Source organism: Alnus glutinosa, chromosome 12 (genome assembly GCF_958979055.1).
Source record: "Alnus glutinosa chromosome 12, dhAlnGlut1.1, whole genome shotgun sequence".
Classification (NCBI taxonomy): Eukaryota; Viridiplantae; Streptophyta; class Magnoliopsida; order Fagales; family Betulaceae; genus Alnus; species Alnus glutinosa.
The window spans coordinates 18,697,301-18,712,471 of NC_084897.1; the positions used below are offsets into that span (position 1 = coordinate 18,697,301).

The 15,171-nt window shown below is 34.2% G+C and overlaps 1 protein-coding gene across 1 annotated transcript; it reads right to left on the minus strand.

The window, feature by feature from the left end:
• Nucleotides 1-5,192: 5,192 nt before the first annotated feature.
• LOC133852737 (trihelix transcription factor GTL2) lies at nt 5,193-7,116 on the minus strand. The gene is made up of 2 exons (XM_062289488.1): nt 6,537-7,116; nt 5,193-6,453 (listed from the first exon to the last, which is right to left on the minus strand). The coding sequence occupies exons 1-2, from the start codon at nt 6,944-6,946 to the stop codon at nt 5,316-5,318; spliced, it is 1,548 nt and encodes a 515-aa protein (XP_062145472.1). The 5' UTR covers nt 6,947-7,116; the 3' UTR covers nt 5,193-5,315.
• Between the last annotated feature and the right edge of the window lie 8,055 nt (nt 7,117-15,171).

Genomic DNA, 15,171 nt, shown 5'->3' on the forward strand with positions numbered 1-15,171 from the left:
TAGGCCATTTTTTAATGTTTTTCGCTTGTTTTAATTTTTTTTAAGCCCTAATCTTTTGAAAATATACTGATTTCACACTACTTTTGCATTTTTGCCCAAGTGTGACATGAAAAAAGCAACACAGTCAACTAAACTAATGTAAAACATAACATATACTTAATACAAAACGACATCATTTTAGTAAATTTGTAAAATATAATACATATATATAAAGGGTATATACACATCCGCATATGCGGATATTGATTTTTGCTATCCGCATCTGCATGTATGGATAACATATAGTTATAGATAGCAGATGTGGGTGGTTAATATCCGCTCACATATACACCACACCCCTAGCAGATAGAGCTAGCAATTTTTAACATGCATGATTGACTTGCAAACCCAAAGTAAAATTAGTGCATGGTTAGGATTGAGAGGTCTAACTCATTTAATTAAATATATCAAATTAAGGTTAACCTATATAATCTTATACCTATGCTTCAATACACTCCGAATTTAACACGTGAATATGAAAATTATGTTTTACCTACTATTTAGGTGAGGTGCTAAAGTTCCATCTTTATTGTTTCATAAACAGCTGTAAATTCATATGCTGGCAGAGAGGGAACTCGGTGGAATTAAGAGTGATCAGTTGAGGAAAAGTTGGGTATAAGGGAAACATTTCAGTCGTCATTTCTTTTCATTTTTTTTTTCCTTTAATTATTTGTAATCGGTATATTCAGAGACAGAGTCAAAAATTCTTATAGACCGAGACAAAAAGCTAAAAAAATTTATTAATAAGAACCAATAAACTAAATTTTTTTTTACCTAATTTTTTTTTAAAAAAAAAAATAATAATTGAGGGGCTATAACCTATATCGCCACCCTAAATCTGTCTCTGGGTATATTGGTTGGAAGAGAAAGTGGTGGAGCAGAAAGTGGCTCCCCCTATTCACAGAATCACATGAGCAGAAAGTGGCACCCATTTTGACATGTCACTATCTGCACAGTCAGCTTCATACTCTGTGATCCAGTTGTCGACTAATAGAAAGATTTTCTGATCAACGGGAAAATGATAGCAATAGATCGAGTAGGAGTCTGGCTGAGATATTTTTTAAGAGATCGACCCCTTTGAACTAATTAGATATCTTAATTAGTATCATAGTTAATTTATATGCTAAATTGTGACCCTTTTTTCTTTTTGGTTGGTGGTATCTGTTCGTCCTCCAGAGAAAAGGTACGAACGTAGTCAAATGCATGCAGAAGACAACGTGCCAAGAGTCACTATTCAACATGTATGAGAGCGGCTTGATGTATGCTTGACATGTTGTTGCATAGTAAGATGAGATTGGAGACAGCTGTGAGGGGTATTTCTTTCTCATTTATTTAGAAAGGAACCAAAAACTATGTTCTAGCTGTAAGAATTCGATGGAATATGTATAAGATTATATAAGTCAACTTTAATCCGATCAATTTAATTAAACGGGCCAAATCTCTCAACCATAAACCTTTAATTTTGTATTGGGTTTGCGGGTCCTGTTAAAAATTGTTTGTCATTATGTTGCTTGTCGGATTTAGGTTGTGTCGAAACATGAATATATGACTATATAGGTCAACTTTAATCCGACCCATTTAATTAAATGGGTCAGGCTCTTTAACTTAGCCTTTTAATTTCGTATTAAATTTGCAAGTCGTTTCAAAAATTGTCGGTCCCAATTAAGATGCCGATACTTGTCCGCCGCCTAGCGGATACGTAGCTAAGCTAAGATAAGATAACAGACAAAGTTCAAGCCTGAATCTTGGCTCAGAGACTTATGATCAGTAATAACGAAAGGAAGGTGTTTATTATATAATGAAAAAATCAATCCTTTCATTCCTTTGCATACAAAGAAGGTTCTCCCCCAAGGCTATTCGTTTATTTATTAGGCCGACCCCCATTGCAAAGCGAGGCCCAAAGCCAAAGGTCTGTTTGGAATAATGAGTTTGGGCTCACTGTGGACCCACATCACGTCAACTCTATAAGCGTTTGCTTATCACTCACTTCATTTCTACAAACTAATTTAAGAGATAAAAGCATTTTTGTGAACGTGGTATTAGGTTTTGATAAATAGCTTTTTAAGTTTTAAAAGAGATTAACCACTCTGTATGGCAAGAAAAAAAATAAAAATTTGTCTCTATCGTTAAAAAAAGTTTATAGAATCCGCTAATGCAGCATCAATTATAATGTAACACATGTTACTTACAATAATAAATAAATAAAAAATAAAAAATCAACCAAATGGGGGAACCACCCCTAATGACATAAATGGCAACCATAAGAGATATTACGCGTGAGAGGCGCGGCGTTGGAAGAGAAGGTTCCGAAGTGGGACGAGGCAATTCTTTGAAGTGTAATCACAAAGGCTAAGAAGTAGGAACGTCTTAATTGGCTGACATCGGCATCCAAAGGTGGGAGGCTATCGGGGATGATTTCAAAGCGGACGTCCAGTTGGGGTCTTTTGACTTGAGTAAGCATTTGCAATTCTAATGGGTGTTGACAAAAGTTACCTGTCATCTTTATATATAAATTTTTATTGTAAGTGACACATGCCACACTATAATTTGTATTAACGTGGCACATTAATATATTTTATCAACTTTTTTAACTGTATGAACAATTTTTTATTTTTTTATTGAAATTTTTTTAACCTTAGAAAGTGATTACTCACTTTTTAATACTCAATAAGCTATTTGTCAAAATTTCAAACCGTACCGGACCAAAAAGCATTTATCCTCTTATTTTCAAATGGAAATGAAGTAAAAGTATATCATTGATGAACCTTTTCCTGTGCATTCTTTTTGTTCATACCTCACAAAATCTATGTACTTTTAACATGAAAGTAGACATCCTAAATGTCAAATCACTAATGTATTTACACCAATGTATTTCATGATCAGCAATACCCACTTTATCAATGTCTTTGTCATGTGCTTTAATAACATAAACTATACGAAAAATAATTAGGATATTTAATTTAGATTGAGATTCTTTTAATAGATCTACGTGGATGCTTATTGCTTAGCCCATTAACACCATTCCCAAATCCCTATGGCTTCAATGCATCAAGGTCACTCTCTAGACCGAGATGCACGTACAACATGACACATGAAATCTTATGCATGTGATCAGGACTGCACAAGATTGATATGGTCGTGTACAAATACGGTAGGACAGAGTAAGAATCCAGTGTACGCAACTACGTGTAGAACATTTAAGACCACGTTAAATCTTTCTACATCAGACTGACACGTGTACTTTCCCCTAATCCAGACGCTAACCAAACTCAGAGTCAAAACTTTTTTTTGCCAGACCTGCGTAATTCTAATTCCCCCACGTCAAAAAAAAAAAAAGAAAAAAGAAAAAAGAAAAGTCAAACAGTAGATATCAAATTGACACCTAGGTGACGAAAGGAGTGAGAGAAACGCGCTAGGAGCCGTTGGATGAGAGACGGCCACCGATGCACGTGCACCCAGTTACTGTTTGTGGACGCATGTGGACAGGGGTGTGCAGATCATCACATGTGACGTTGATGTGTTGCAGTGGATCAATGTGTCCCCTGCAACTGCCGGTGGGAGCCACAGGGGAGGACTGGAGAGATAGAAAACAAGGAACCGGACGTTTCCTTCTGAGGTTTCTTTTGGAGGCATTCACCGTATACGTCTAAGGCCCACGTTGGGTCAGTGGGCCCATGTGGCGGGACCCGCCTCTCCCCAAAACAGAACAATTATTATATATATCGTGCTTTCCGTGTTGTCGCTGTATTCTCGTAGGGCTGTAGGCTACTAGTAAATAGTAATACAAGTGAAGCAAGCCAACAAATAAAGCAATCAAGCAAGCTGTGTGTTACGAATTTGTTTGAAATTTGAAAAATAGTGCTATTTACTTGTACAAAGTCAAAAATAATAAATAATATATAAATAAATAAATAAATAGTGTTTTTAGAATAACCCTTTTCTCGATCCCTTTTGTTTTTAGTTTTTAAAATAAGATTTTGAGAAAGATGGAAAATCAGTTTATGTGATTGATTTAAATTACAAATTGTTTTATATCGTAATAAAGTGAATTCAAAGGTCCATAAAATATGCAAAAAAAAACATTTGACAGATTCTTTTAGATGTCACGTCAGTATCAATAAATGAACGACACGTGTCATTCTTAATAAAAAAAAAATGAATATATTAAATGTATAAACTTTTTTCTTTTCTTTTCTTTTCTTTTTTTTTTAAAAAAAATAAGGGTAACCTGCATGCCATCGCCACCCCATAGGCCAGCGAACTCTGGGGTGGCTCGCAGTCGCAAGCTACCCCAAAAGGGGGTGGATTTTTTCTTTTTATTTATAATATATTTTTTTAGTTTTATATATTAATATTTTCTTAATATATTAATTTTTTTTTTATTAAAAGTAACACATTTAGTCTTTTTATTGAAGCGGACGTGACACCTCATGGAATCTATCAAATGTTTTAACAGAATTTGACTGCAGTAAGTAAATTATTATTATTTTTTTGCATACTTCAGGGGCCTTTGAATTCAGTTTGATACAATAGTGAACGATTTGTAATTTAGGCCAACCATATAGACTAATTTTACATTTTTACCTAAAAATTTAAACAAGTAATTCAAAATTTAAAATACTTCAAATTGTTTTCATATTTATATCATACATCATAACACATTTTTAAATAAAGAAATAAAAAATGCCCTCTAAAACACATTAACAAACAAAATCAATACACATATATAAATTGAACTTAAAAATAAAAAATAAAAATGGCTATATCAATTACAGGAAAATTGATATTTACTCACTTTAATTCTTATATAGCAAGCTGGTCATGATTCATGAAGCAACGGGAACAAGCTATCATTTTCTTTAGCCGACAAGGATTCTCAGAATTCTTCCCCATTTGTAATATTTATATATATACATTATGTCCTTCCAAATACAGCTAGCCAAGGAAAAATCTTTAGACAAAATTAATTGCATTTTAAAATCAAAAACGGAAATTAATTAATTATAAAATTAAAGCAAACTAAACTAGATCTAAAACTCAAAACTAAACTTGTTTCGATCTCATTTCTCAAAATGTCGGTGCCTGCCTGCCCACTAAAACACAAATTTATCAAATAATTAAGTAGTGCTAATTATTTGTTTAATTACGAGTGCTGAAAGAAAAGAAAAAAAGTAGTACCGTTTTATTAGTTTCACTATCATTTAAAAATACAATAATTAAATAACACACATTTAATATTGCATAATAATAATAATAATAATAATAATAATAATAATTTAGAATTCAAAATCAAAAGACGGTAGTACTGCTTGAACCATATTTTTCTCACCTTCAGCAACGTGTATAGTCGAATTACCGGACACGATTTCGGGTACCGCGGCCAAGTGGTTTTTCGACGCAGACAAGCTGTTTTCCGGCGCTTCGGAGGGCGCAACAAGCGTGCCTTGATTGTACAGAGCAGTGAGCTGATGATAATAAGGGCATGTTCTGGAATCAAGCGACCTCTTTTTGTTGACATCCTTAGTTTTCCTGAAGTACTTGTTTATGTTCTCCCATTTCTCTTTGCACCTCTTTGCACTCCTCTTGTAACCCATCTCCAACATCCCTTGCGAGATTCTCTCCCACAGAGGAGCCTTTGTCGGCTCCTTCTCCTGATCGCCATTGCTATTATACAGAGCGCATCTCAGGTTTATGAGCGCCAAGACTTCATCTCTCGGCCATCTCTTTCCGAGGTCGACATCTTTGAGAGAATTAGGGCTTTGAGGGGATAGGGTTTTTGTTGTTGTAGATGAAGGGGGCGGTTCGGCTGTGTCGTTTTGTTCTTGAATTAAGGAAGATGGCTTGAGAGACGAATCCTGTTCCTGTACATGTACTCTCTCTTCAAAGCAATGGCTTCTAGAAGAATTACTTGACGTGAACTGCTTCAACAATTCGATGATTGTAGTCTGTCTGTCGCCGGCAATAGCCTGTTCGTGCGCCATGATTTCAAGCTCTGTGTTCAACCTATCCATCTCTTTCTTCTTCCAAGCTTCTTCTTTTGCAACCTTTTCTTCTTCTCTCTTTACCATATCTTGAATAAGCTTGTTATGCATTTCCTCTTGCTTAGCCATCATGTTGCTCACAATTTTCTCGCATAAGCCCTTGAGCATCTCGAACTTCTTCTTCCTCTTCCTCTTTTTGCTCTTTGATGACGTCTTTCCCGCCACGTCTTCACTATCCTCAAATTGTTCCAAACTCTGCCCCAGGTTGTCTGGTTTTTCCGTCTTCTGGTCGCCATGATATAGCTCTTCAAGCTCGCTGAGAAACCTGTAGTTCTTGGTGTAGTTAATGTTGTTATTGAAATATCTACTCTCCTCTTCGTATTTCTCCTTGCACTTCTCCGCACTCCTCTTGAAACCAAGCTCTGCTAATTTCCTGCGCCGACCAATGTTTACTCTATATAAATAAACAAATAGTGATGACCAAATAGTTATATATATGATTAGTTGGTACTGTACCTGGAGACATGTTCCCAAGTGAAATCGGGGATCCAATTCTCGACGGTGGATCTGATTCTCAAGAGTGCAAGAACCTCGTCGTTAGTCCATGGATCGGGTGGGTCGTCGGAGATTGATGATCTTTGATGATCTCTTTGAATGATCTCCAAATTCATAGAGGGGAAGTTGTTTTGTTGTTGTTGTTGTTGTTGTTGTTTGTGTTCATGATGATGATCTTTGTGGTGCAAGGGGTGCAAAAGGGTTGGTTGGAGGGCGGGGAGATGATGATGAGAAGGGTTGTAAGGATCGTAGGGAGCGGGTAAGGTGGTAATTGGGGATGAAGATGCGTGGAGAGGAAAGGAAAGAGGGAGAGGAAGTGAAGGTCTTGAGACTATGAATTGGTGGAACTGGTCTGGTAATCCATCAAACATTGTGTTTGTGCGTGTTTTCTTCTCTCTTCTTTACCCTCTCCCCCTTGCCTCACCGTAAACTAGAAAAACGCTAGGAACAACACTACAAAAACATCAACCTACCTATTTCGATCCCCCTCCTCCTACCCACCAACCCCAATCTCTCTCTCTCTCTCTCTCTCTCTCTCTCTCTCATTTATCAAGGACTTTGTCCTATATAATGGAATAGAAAAGATAGCCCACCACACCCTTTAAGAAGAAAGTGAAGTCACCCCCAACCTCAAGGCTTAATGGAGAGAAATTATTCATTAATGCAATGGAGGCTACATGGTGCAACGAGCTAGCAGGAGGCTAGATTAAGTCCACATTTTGGTTTAGAGATTTTGAAAATATGAACCATTTACATATTTTACTTCCATTCCATATATACATCAATATACTTACATATGGAAATAACAAGTACATATCTAACCTTTTAAATTGATCAGAAATGATACTCTTCACATCTATTTATCACACTTATTTTATATTGGCTGACATGATCCGTGTACTTTAATTAAATGCAACTCAAATCGATATTCTAAATCTAAATCTAGCCACAATCTAGCATTTCAATTTTGCTCAAGGAAAATGTATCAAAATTCAAGTTTTAACACTTTTGAGTGGCATGATTCCATTAACTTTTAACCATACCATGTCACTTGGTTGGTAAGTCATTATCATGAATTGGAGGAATTAATTATATAACCGAATTGGATTATTAAATCGCCACTTATCTTCAAAGTTTAAGCTTACAAAAAAGTAAATTTAATCATTTAATTAATGCTTTAATACTCTTAACTTCTCAAGTGTGATTTCAAACTCTACTTTAATAAAAGATGTTCAATACATAAAATATTTAATTAAAATTAAAAATAAACTATGGAGTCAAGATTAATTCAAACTCATCATGATCTTTGATTCTAATACTGTCATCAAACTTGATTACAATCAATCCTATAAAAAATACATATTTATTATAGAACCATATCAAATATTTATATTCCAATAAACATGGAGTGTTTTAAAAAATTATGCAAAACCTTTTTATAGTGGATCGATCGATCGATGATCTTGGATTGCCTTTTGTTTTTGCATAGACAATTAGCTAGGCATTGCTCTTATAAATTAAATGAGTGATCGAGGGCATGTGATCGATCACGCGCCTGAGGTGAGAGTGGGGGAATGGAGGCAAAAGAGGATAGTTGAAATTTGATTTTGGTCTCATATGGTCTATTTAGAATCCTATGGAGTAGCTGACGCTCATGATGGTGCAATTAACGGCAGTGGGATGGCAGGACACGTGAAAATATGCAGACAATGGGACCAATTATTTAATATGAGGGTGGAGGACGGGGGGGGAGTTTCTTTCACATGCTACAAGCTCTACAATAACTATTGCACTCCTCCATTCACAGCCCTTCTATTTCGGAAATAATAACGTCCGGATATATGCATATATATGTAATCATTGATGCTTATTTTGAGGGGTCACACTCTGAAATGAAGGATCGGATCTACCAATGTGAACGCAGAGAATATTTCTCTGGAAAATCCAAATCTTCTTCTCTCACGTAACTCCCCGGCCACCCCATCAATGAAAAATTCTGATTTTTTTATTTTATTTTTGTACTATATATATATAATTTTCTTTTTCTTTTTTCTTTGTTCTTCATATTGTTCTTCTTTTTCACCCATATTGCAGGAAACTTTCTGTTTCAAAAAGAAGAAACGTGTTACTTCTTCAGTTTGGATTATATTTATGCTTGTATAATTTTTAAAAACCAATATTCAAATCAAAAGTTTAATTAGGATGGAATCTGTTATTCATGGTTTAACTAAAACGGCAGTTAAATATGTCATAAATTAAGTTTATGATGTTGTTTTGTTAAAGTAATTAAACTGCATGCTCTATTTCTATGAGATGAATAATATACGTATTTTCTTTAATATATATGTAAACACCGTTAAACAAATGGGAATCTCCAATTTTATTAGTATATGTTTTAATGAGATTGAATCAGGTTAGGGCTCAATTTTTACTGTTTAGACCTAGGTTTGACAATTTTGACACGATCCGCGAATCCGACATGAATACAACACGATTATATAGGGTTTGGGTATAGGTTATAACTAGGGGTGGGCATGGGGCGGGGTGGTGCGGGTTTCTGCCTTTTTTGGCCCCTCCCCGCACCTTTGCGGGTTGGAAATTTCCAACCCGCAAACCGCACTTGATAAAGACTAACCGTACAGGGCAGATCACTGCGGGGTGGGTTCGCGCTGGGCGGGTATTTTGAGTTGCATTTATGTAATTTTGATTTTATTTTATAAAAAATAAAAATTCAAAAAAATACTGGTTTTTTTAATAAAAAAAAATTAAATTCATATTAATTTTTCACAGAATCTTATGAATGGAAAGTCAAATTTTTAGGAAATCAACTCTGTTTCATTAAAGAAAAAAATTATAATTTCAAAGCTCCTTAAATTTAGTTTTTCGACATGTTGACACATATCTTTCAATCGTTCCTATTTCCATACAAGAACATTTTCCATGGAATTAGCCTTGTAAACTAAACTAAAAACCCTATTAATTATAGATAAAATTCTAAGAAACTTGATTTTTTTTTTTTTTTTCTCCTTTGTGTGGTGCGGGGCGGGGCGGGGATTGCGGGTTTTGCACACCCCTAGTTATAACTCGTTTATGACCCACCAACCTGTTTATGACACGTTTATGACCCATCAACCCGTTTATGACATATTTATAACGCGTTAATGACACATTTTTACCAAATTAACTAAACGGGTTGACACGCTAGCATGACGAATTGACACGACAACTCAAATTGCCAAGCCCAGACCTCTCTTATGGGTTCTTCTTACAAATGCTAATTAGAAAATAATTAAAAAATAATAATCGAAGTCCACATCAAACCCACGTGGAATATTCCAACACCCGTCTCACGTCCAGACCACAAGTACAAAAAAACCTACCTATGAAGCTAGCCGAAAAAAACTAATAATAAACCAAGCTTTTATTCTGTATGTTAAGGTATATATATATCTAATCCAAAAATTTGAGTTAAATTAGTACATACATTCATACCAACTCCCACACAAACTCTGTGAGATTTCTGACAATTAATTTATGAGTTTAAATATCAGATACTGTAGCAAGAGATCGATTGCAAACTTCTTTTTTTTTTTTTTTTTTTGAATTCTTAAGTGTTAAATGTTAGGTTTTGTCATTTTGAACATGCAAGGACAATAATCAAGGAAAATTATAATATACTCCCCAGAGCTTTGACTATTTGCTAAATAAGGACTTGCATGTGATTTTAACTTTTTAAGGGGGAGGTACTATTAATCCATATGTACTCCACATGCAAAACAAAGATTTCGGTTCATTGGAGGCATGATTAAAAATATTTAAAAAATTATAACCTGTGAAATAAATAAATAATTTAACAAAATTTAATTATAGTTTAAAACATGAAATCATTTTTTGTAATTTACTTTTTCACGCTTAGGATTAAATTGATAGTCTTGAATATATCATTCTCAATATATGTAACTAAACAATCATTCATCCATTAATCTCTCAATTGGTTGGGTAAATGTTTTTTAAAATATATTCATTGCTGAGAAAGATTTTTCAATAATAGCCGTCACAACCAGCAGAATTAAAGACAATGTCACCGATAAATAAACTAATGGCTACAACACAATATCTTTTTTCTGGCAATCTCCGATATCTTCTCAACAAATTAGCCATAATTTTTTATTTGTAACTATGATGATCATGAACATAAGTGCGCCAATTCTTTAAGGGGTAAACATTAATGCATTCATGTAGCTACCACGATATACATAAAGGATTCAAAACTTACAACTTAATTACATAATTTAGAATATATCTCTTTATTTTAAACAAGTCATAATTTACATAAACGAAAGGCAACTATGCCGTCAGGGCTTACTCAACCATAAGGCGAGTTTGGCGGTCGTCTAAGGCCTCCAAGTGGAATAAGGCCCCCAAAGTCAAGTTTGTTCAGAGAAAAAAAAAAAAAAAAAAAAAAAAAAAAAAAAAAAAAAAAAGCCTAATTATAAGCTAAAACGGTTTTTTCCCAATGGAATAAGGCCCCGAAAGATAAGTTTGTTTGAAAGAAAAAAGTAAAAATAAAAAAAAATAATAAAAAAAAAAAGCCCAATCATAAATTTTTTTTTTTTTTTTTAAAAAAAAAAGTCCAATCATAACCTGGGATGATTTTAAAAGTCATAGCTTTACAAAAGCAACCATCATTGAGAGTGGGGCCCACAGAAAAATGCATCGATTAAAATTCTTGCCTTAAACCCCAAAATATATCGAGCCGGCCCTGAATGCCATCCAACTAAACACGTAGTCACATCATGACATTATTTCAAGTTGGACCATAAATTGTACACTCAATCTACTTTATGGACCATGTGTATCATCCATTGTGGCCCCATCATCTCCTGCATTAATTTTGTAAAATAACATTTTACAAATAACAAAATTGAGTCCACACAGCTCAATGAGTAGATAAACAATCAAAAGAGTTTATGATTAAGCTCTCTTTTATTCGGATAAAAATCTCTAAATTTAACATATATAATATATTAATTCCTACGAGAAAAACTTTCTAAATAAGGATATTTCTAAATAATGAAGAGTCTTTCTTCTTAATGCATTTATAATGACCTGAAAATCTTCTAACATAAAATACTTTATTTTCTAACTTTTTTGTTGAACTTTTCTAACCTTCCCCCTTGATCATCTTATTGTACAATTACCTCCCAAACAATCTGAGGTTGATGCGCCCCTCAAGGCATATGAGCACATCTTGTGGCCACAGGCTACACTAATATGAACTGGGGAAACGCTTTCTGATCGACCATGACTAGGCATAAAATATAATTCAAGCCCTAAAGTCCTCTTTCCTATATTGCATTTCTCCTAGGTTTGATCGAACCTCGATGTGGCTGGTTTGATCGATCGATCGACTTGCGATCAAGGGAAGTAGGGAACGATCAAACCATTCTGTGACTTTCTATGACGCGTTCAATCAATCGGCTCCAACTTCAATCAACCTAGCTAACCCACTATTTTTATTGTTCGTTGTGTTGATTGTTCTCCATATTGTGGAAAGCAAAATCTTTGCATTGATTGTGTTATGAGTTTTTTTTTTTTTTTTGGTGAGCTTTTGTTGCATAATTTTTGCTGCATTGGTGCGTTTTATGCTTTTGGGTCAAAACCTTTCATTTCATTTGGTATCAAAGCGAAGTGCACTATATTGGGAGTAACCTTTCAATTGTGATCCTTGACCTGTTATGAAAATCTTTATGAAATATAAATCTGTATCATTTTAAATAAACTTTCCAACGCCATCAAGATTGTATCTTGAAATCTCAAGATATAACTAATTTAGTAAGACGAGTTTACTTGTAAATTGCCCTGCTCTCTCTGTCGATCGAATTTTGTACCTCGGTCAGTTGAAAACCTTTTATCCTTGTTTTTTCATGAAATCAATAGAACCCTATCACCAAAAGCTCGTCTTTCCACTCCACTACTAATTCCTCATTCATTCCTCATGGTGATGCATTGACCATGAGATTTGTTTTTTTGTTTTTTTCACACTTGTCTCTCAACCAAATTAAAACGGGAGGAAATGAAAGCAATTTAAATGCCAATTCTCATAAATTAAAGTTCAAAAACTTGGGCTTGAGTTGGATTTCTAAGTTGACCAACCCCAATGACCCCATATATATATATATATATATATATATACACATTGTTGAAGAATAATAGAACCCTCCTTGGAACCATTTTGGAACATTTCTTGAAATTAATCCACATTTCTACCTTTTGTGAAGTTAAGCACGAGCTAGTGGACAAAATAAGTAATGGTCCAACACGTGCTAGCTTGTCCAAATTGATGTGAGCTAGGGTTGAAAGGGATATCTCATACCCTTGTCTAGTTGTCTGTACAGGCGTACAGCAGTTTGGTATTAAAGTTCATGCTCTTTTAGGCCACTTTTAGTCTAACATCACTGTTTATTACGAACACAATCTACATTGATATTTAGTGTGTGTGTGTGTGTGTGTTTTAGAACTATAAGTGGAACAATATGATCTTGTACTTAGTTTTACATTGATATTTGAGGCTATTTTTGTTTTGTAATCTCTGGTTTCATGAGTTGAATATTTAGACAACAAAAATAAATAAATAAATAAATAAAAAAGAAAGAAAGGCATCCTAAATGAAATTACAGAACCCTCTTAAGTACTTGCTAGTGAGAAAAAAAAAAAAAAAAAAAAAAAAAAAAAAAAAAAAGAAGAAGAAGAAGAAGTTGGTAGGTGATTATGGGAAACGCCTCTTGCACAACAAAATTGTGCATAACAAGGTTGTGTAAGGATTAGTCCGCGGTGATTATATATAAACACTCCAGCAGAGGCGGACCTATATGGGGGCCAGGGGGACCCTGCCCCCTAACCCTCAAAATTTTCCCAAAAAAAAAAAAATTAAATTAAATTTTACCCTTAATTTTGTTTTTTTTTTTTTTTTAGTTTTGCCTCCCCAATTTTTTTTCTTTCAATTTGGCCCCCCATATTTACAAGGTTGGTCCGTCACTGCACTCTGGGATGCATTTCATCAAGTTCATGGTAATCCATCACATGCTATGCAAGCATTGCTACAAACTTTCTAGCATTTTAGCCCTTTCAAGATCTCAGTTTTTTCACATGAAGTATGTAAAGTTACAAACTTTAGACTGATCTTAATTCTGGCTATAACTGTTCTTACTAATTTGGTTTACATAGTTATTCTCATTATGAAAGTATTTGAAGTATTCAGTTTGACTTGATTGTATTGTATGTGGAATCTCATATTTTCTTTCAAACTTTTTGGGAGAACTTCACTTATAATTCATGATCTTTCATCACTTCTAATTTTTTTCAATTTCAACCCTCTATTAGAATTTTCTTTTAAATCTTGTCAAAATTTTTAAAATACCCCTTCTTTGTTTAGAAAAAAAAAAATGCTAAGATTTAGATGAAGGTCAGAATTTAACGGAATTTGCAAAAATACTCATGCATGGATCTTTGAGAACAAATTTGAAAAGAATTTTTTCAGCCAAGTGTTTGTTTGTAACTTCATTGCCATGAGACTTCATGTGTTCCTCCTAATTTCCTATTACAAAATAGTAATTGGCCTCATTATAAGTTTCCAATTAGTCAGCTGAAGGCATTGAACATACACAACACCATGCATTTTCCTATCATCAATTTCTATAATTTGGAAGGTGGACAATCATATGAAGGTCGCTATGTGATACTTTAATGGTGGGTCATTTGATCATAAATGTTAAGGCTTCTTTAAATCTATTCTTACAAATTGATATGTGGTTGACCACATTTCCTTTTTTGCCTCTGCATTGAATATTGATTCATATACTTCACTATTTGCTTGAATCCATCTACATCTTCATCTTCATCTTCATCTCCATCTATTTTTCTTCATTTACTTTATCTATTTGATAACAAGGGCCTGCCTAATCCCACTTCCAAGCTGGATTTTTCATTTTGTTTCCCCCTCCTATATCCTAAACTTATGAGGAAGGCAAAAAAATCACATTTTTATCATATAATTATTTCATCATAAAAAGAAATAAAAGAAAATCCAATAATAAATTGGCACTGCCACGTCAATATAATATAATAGTTCTGGGATAAAATGTGATTTCTCTAATATTATTCTATACAAATTGCCACGTCAATATAAGCAACTTCTTTAAGATCTTTTGACCATGAGATTGAGAAGTGACTTCTTTGTTATGTTACCAGGGTATTACATCGCAGGCTCTACTTGTATTGATGATTTCATGTAAAACTGAAGTTTCAATTTGCTCAAGTCTTCCTTCAACAAATTAATGTCACTATAGTGGAGCAACACTAATCAACATTAGTATCAGTGCAAGCACTACGTCACGTGTTCAAATCTCAAAATGAACCTCTGGAAGGAGCTAACTGGTGCCTGAGTGAAACCGCCGCAAAAGTGAAAAAAGTTGTCAAATTCAAAGTGAAAGCAGAGGGCGTTGACATAGAGGCATGATGGATTGTAATAATCTTGATAATTCCCAATTTCGGGTATGAGCATTATATTGAGCCAACCTAATATAAGATAGGTTTA

Coding starts and splice junctions, on each gene's coding strand:
- LOC133852737 (XM_062289488.1), bottom strand. CDS start 6,946: ATGTTTGATGGATTACCAGACCAGTTCCACCAATTCATAGTCTCAAGA. Junction 6,454..6,536: donor ACTTGGGAACATGTCTCCAG/GTACAGTACCAA, acceptor TGGTCGGCGCAG/GAAATTAGCAGAGCTTGGTT.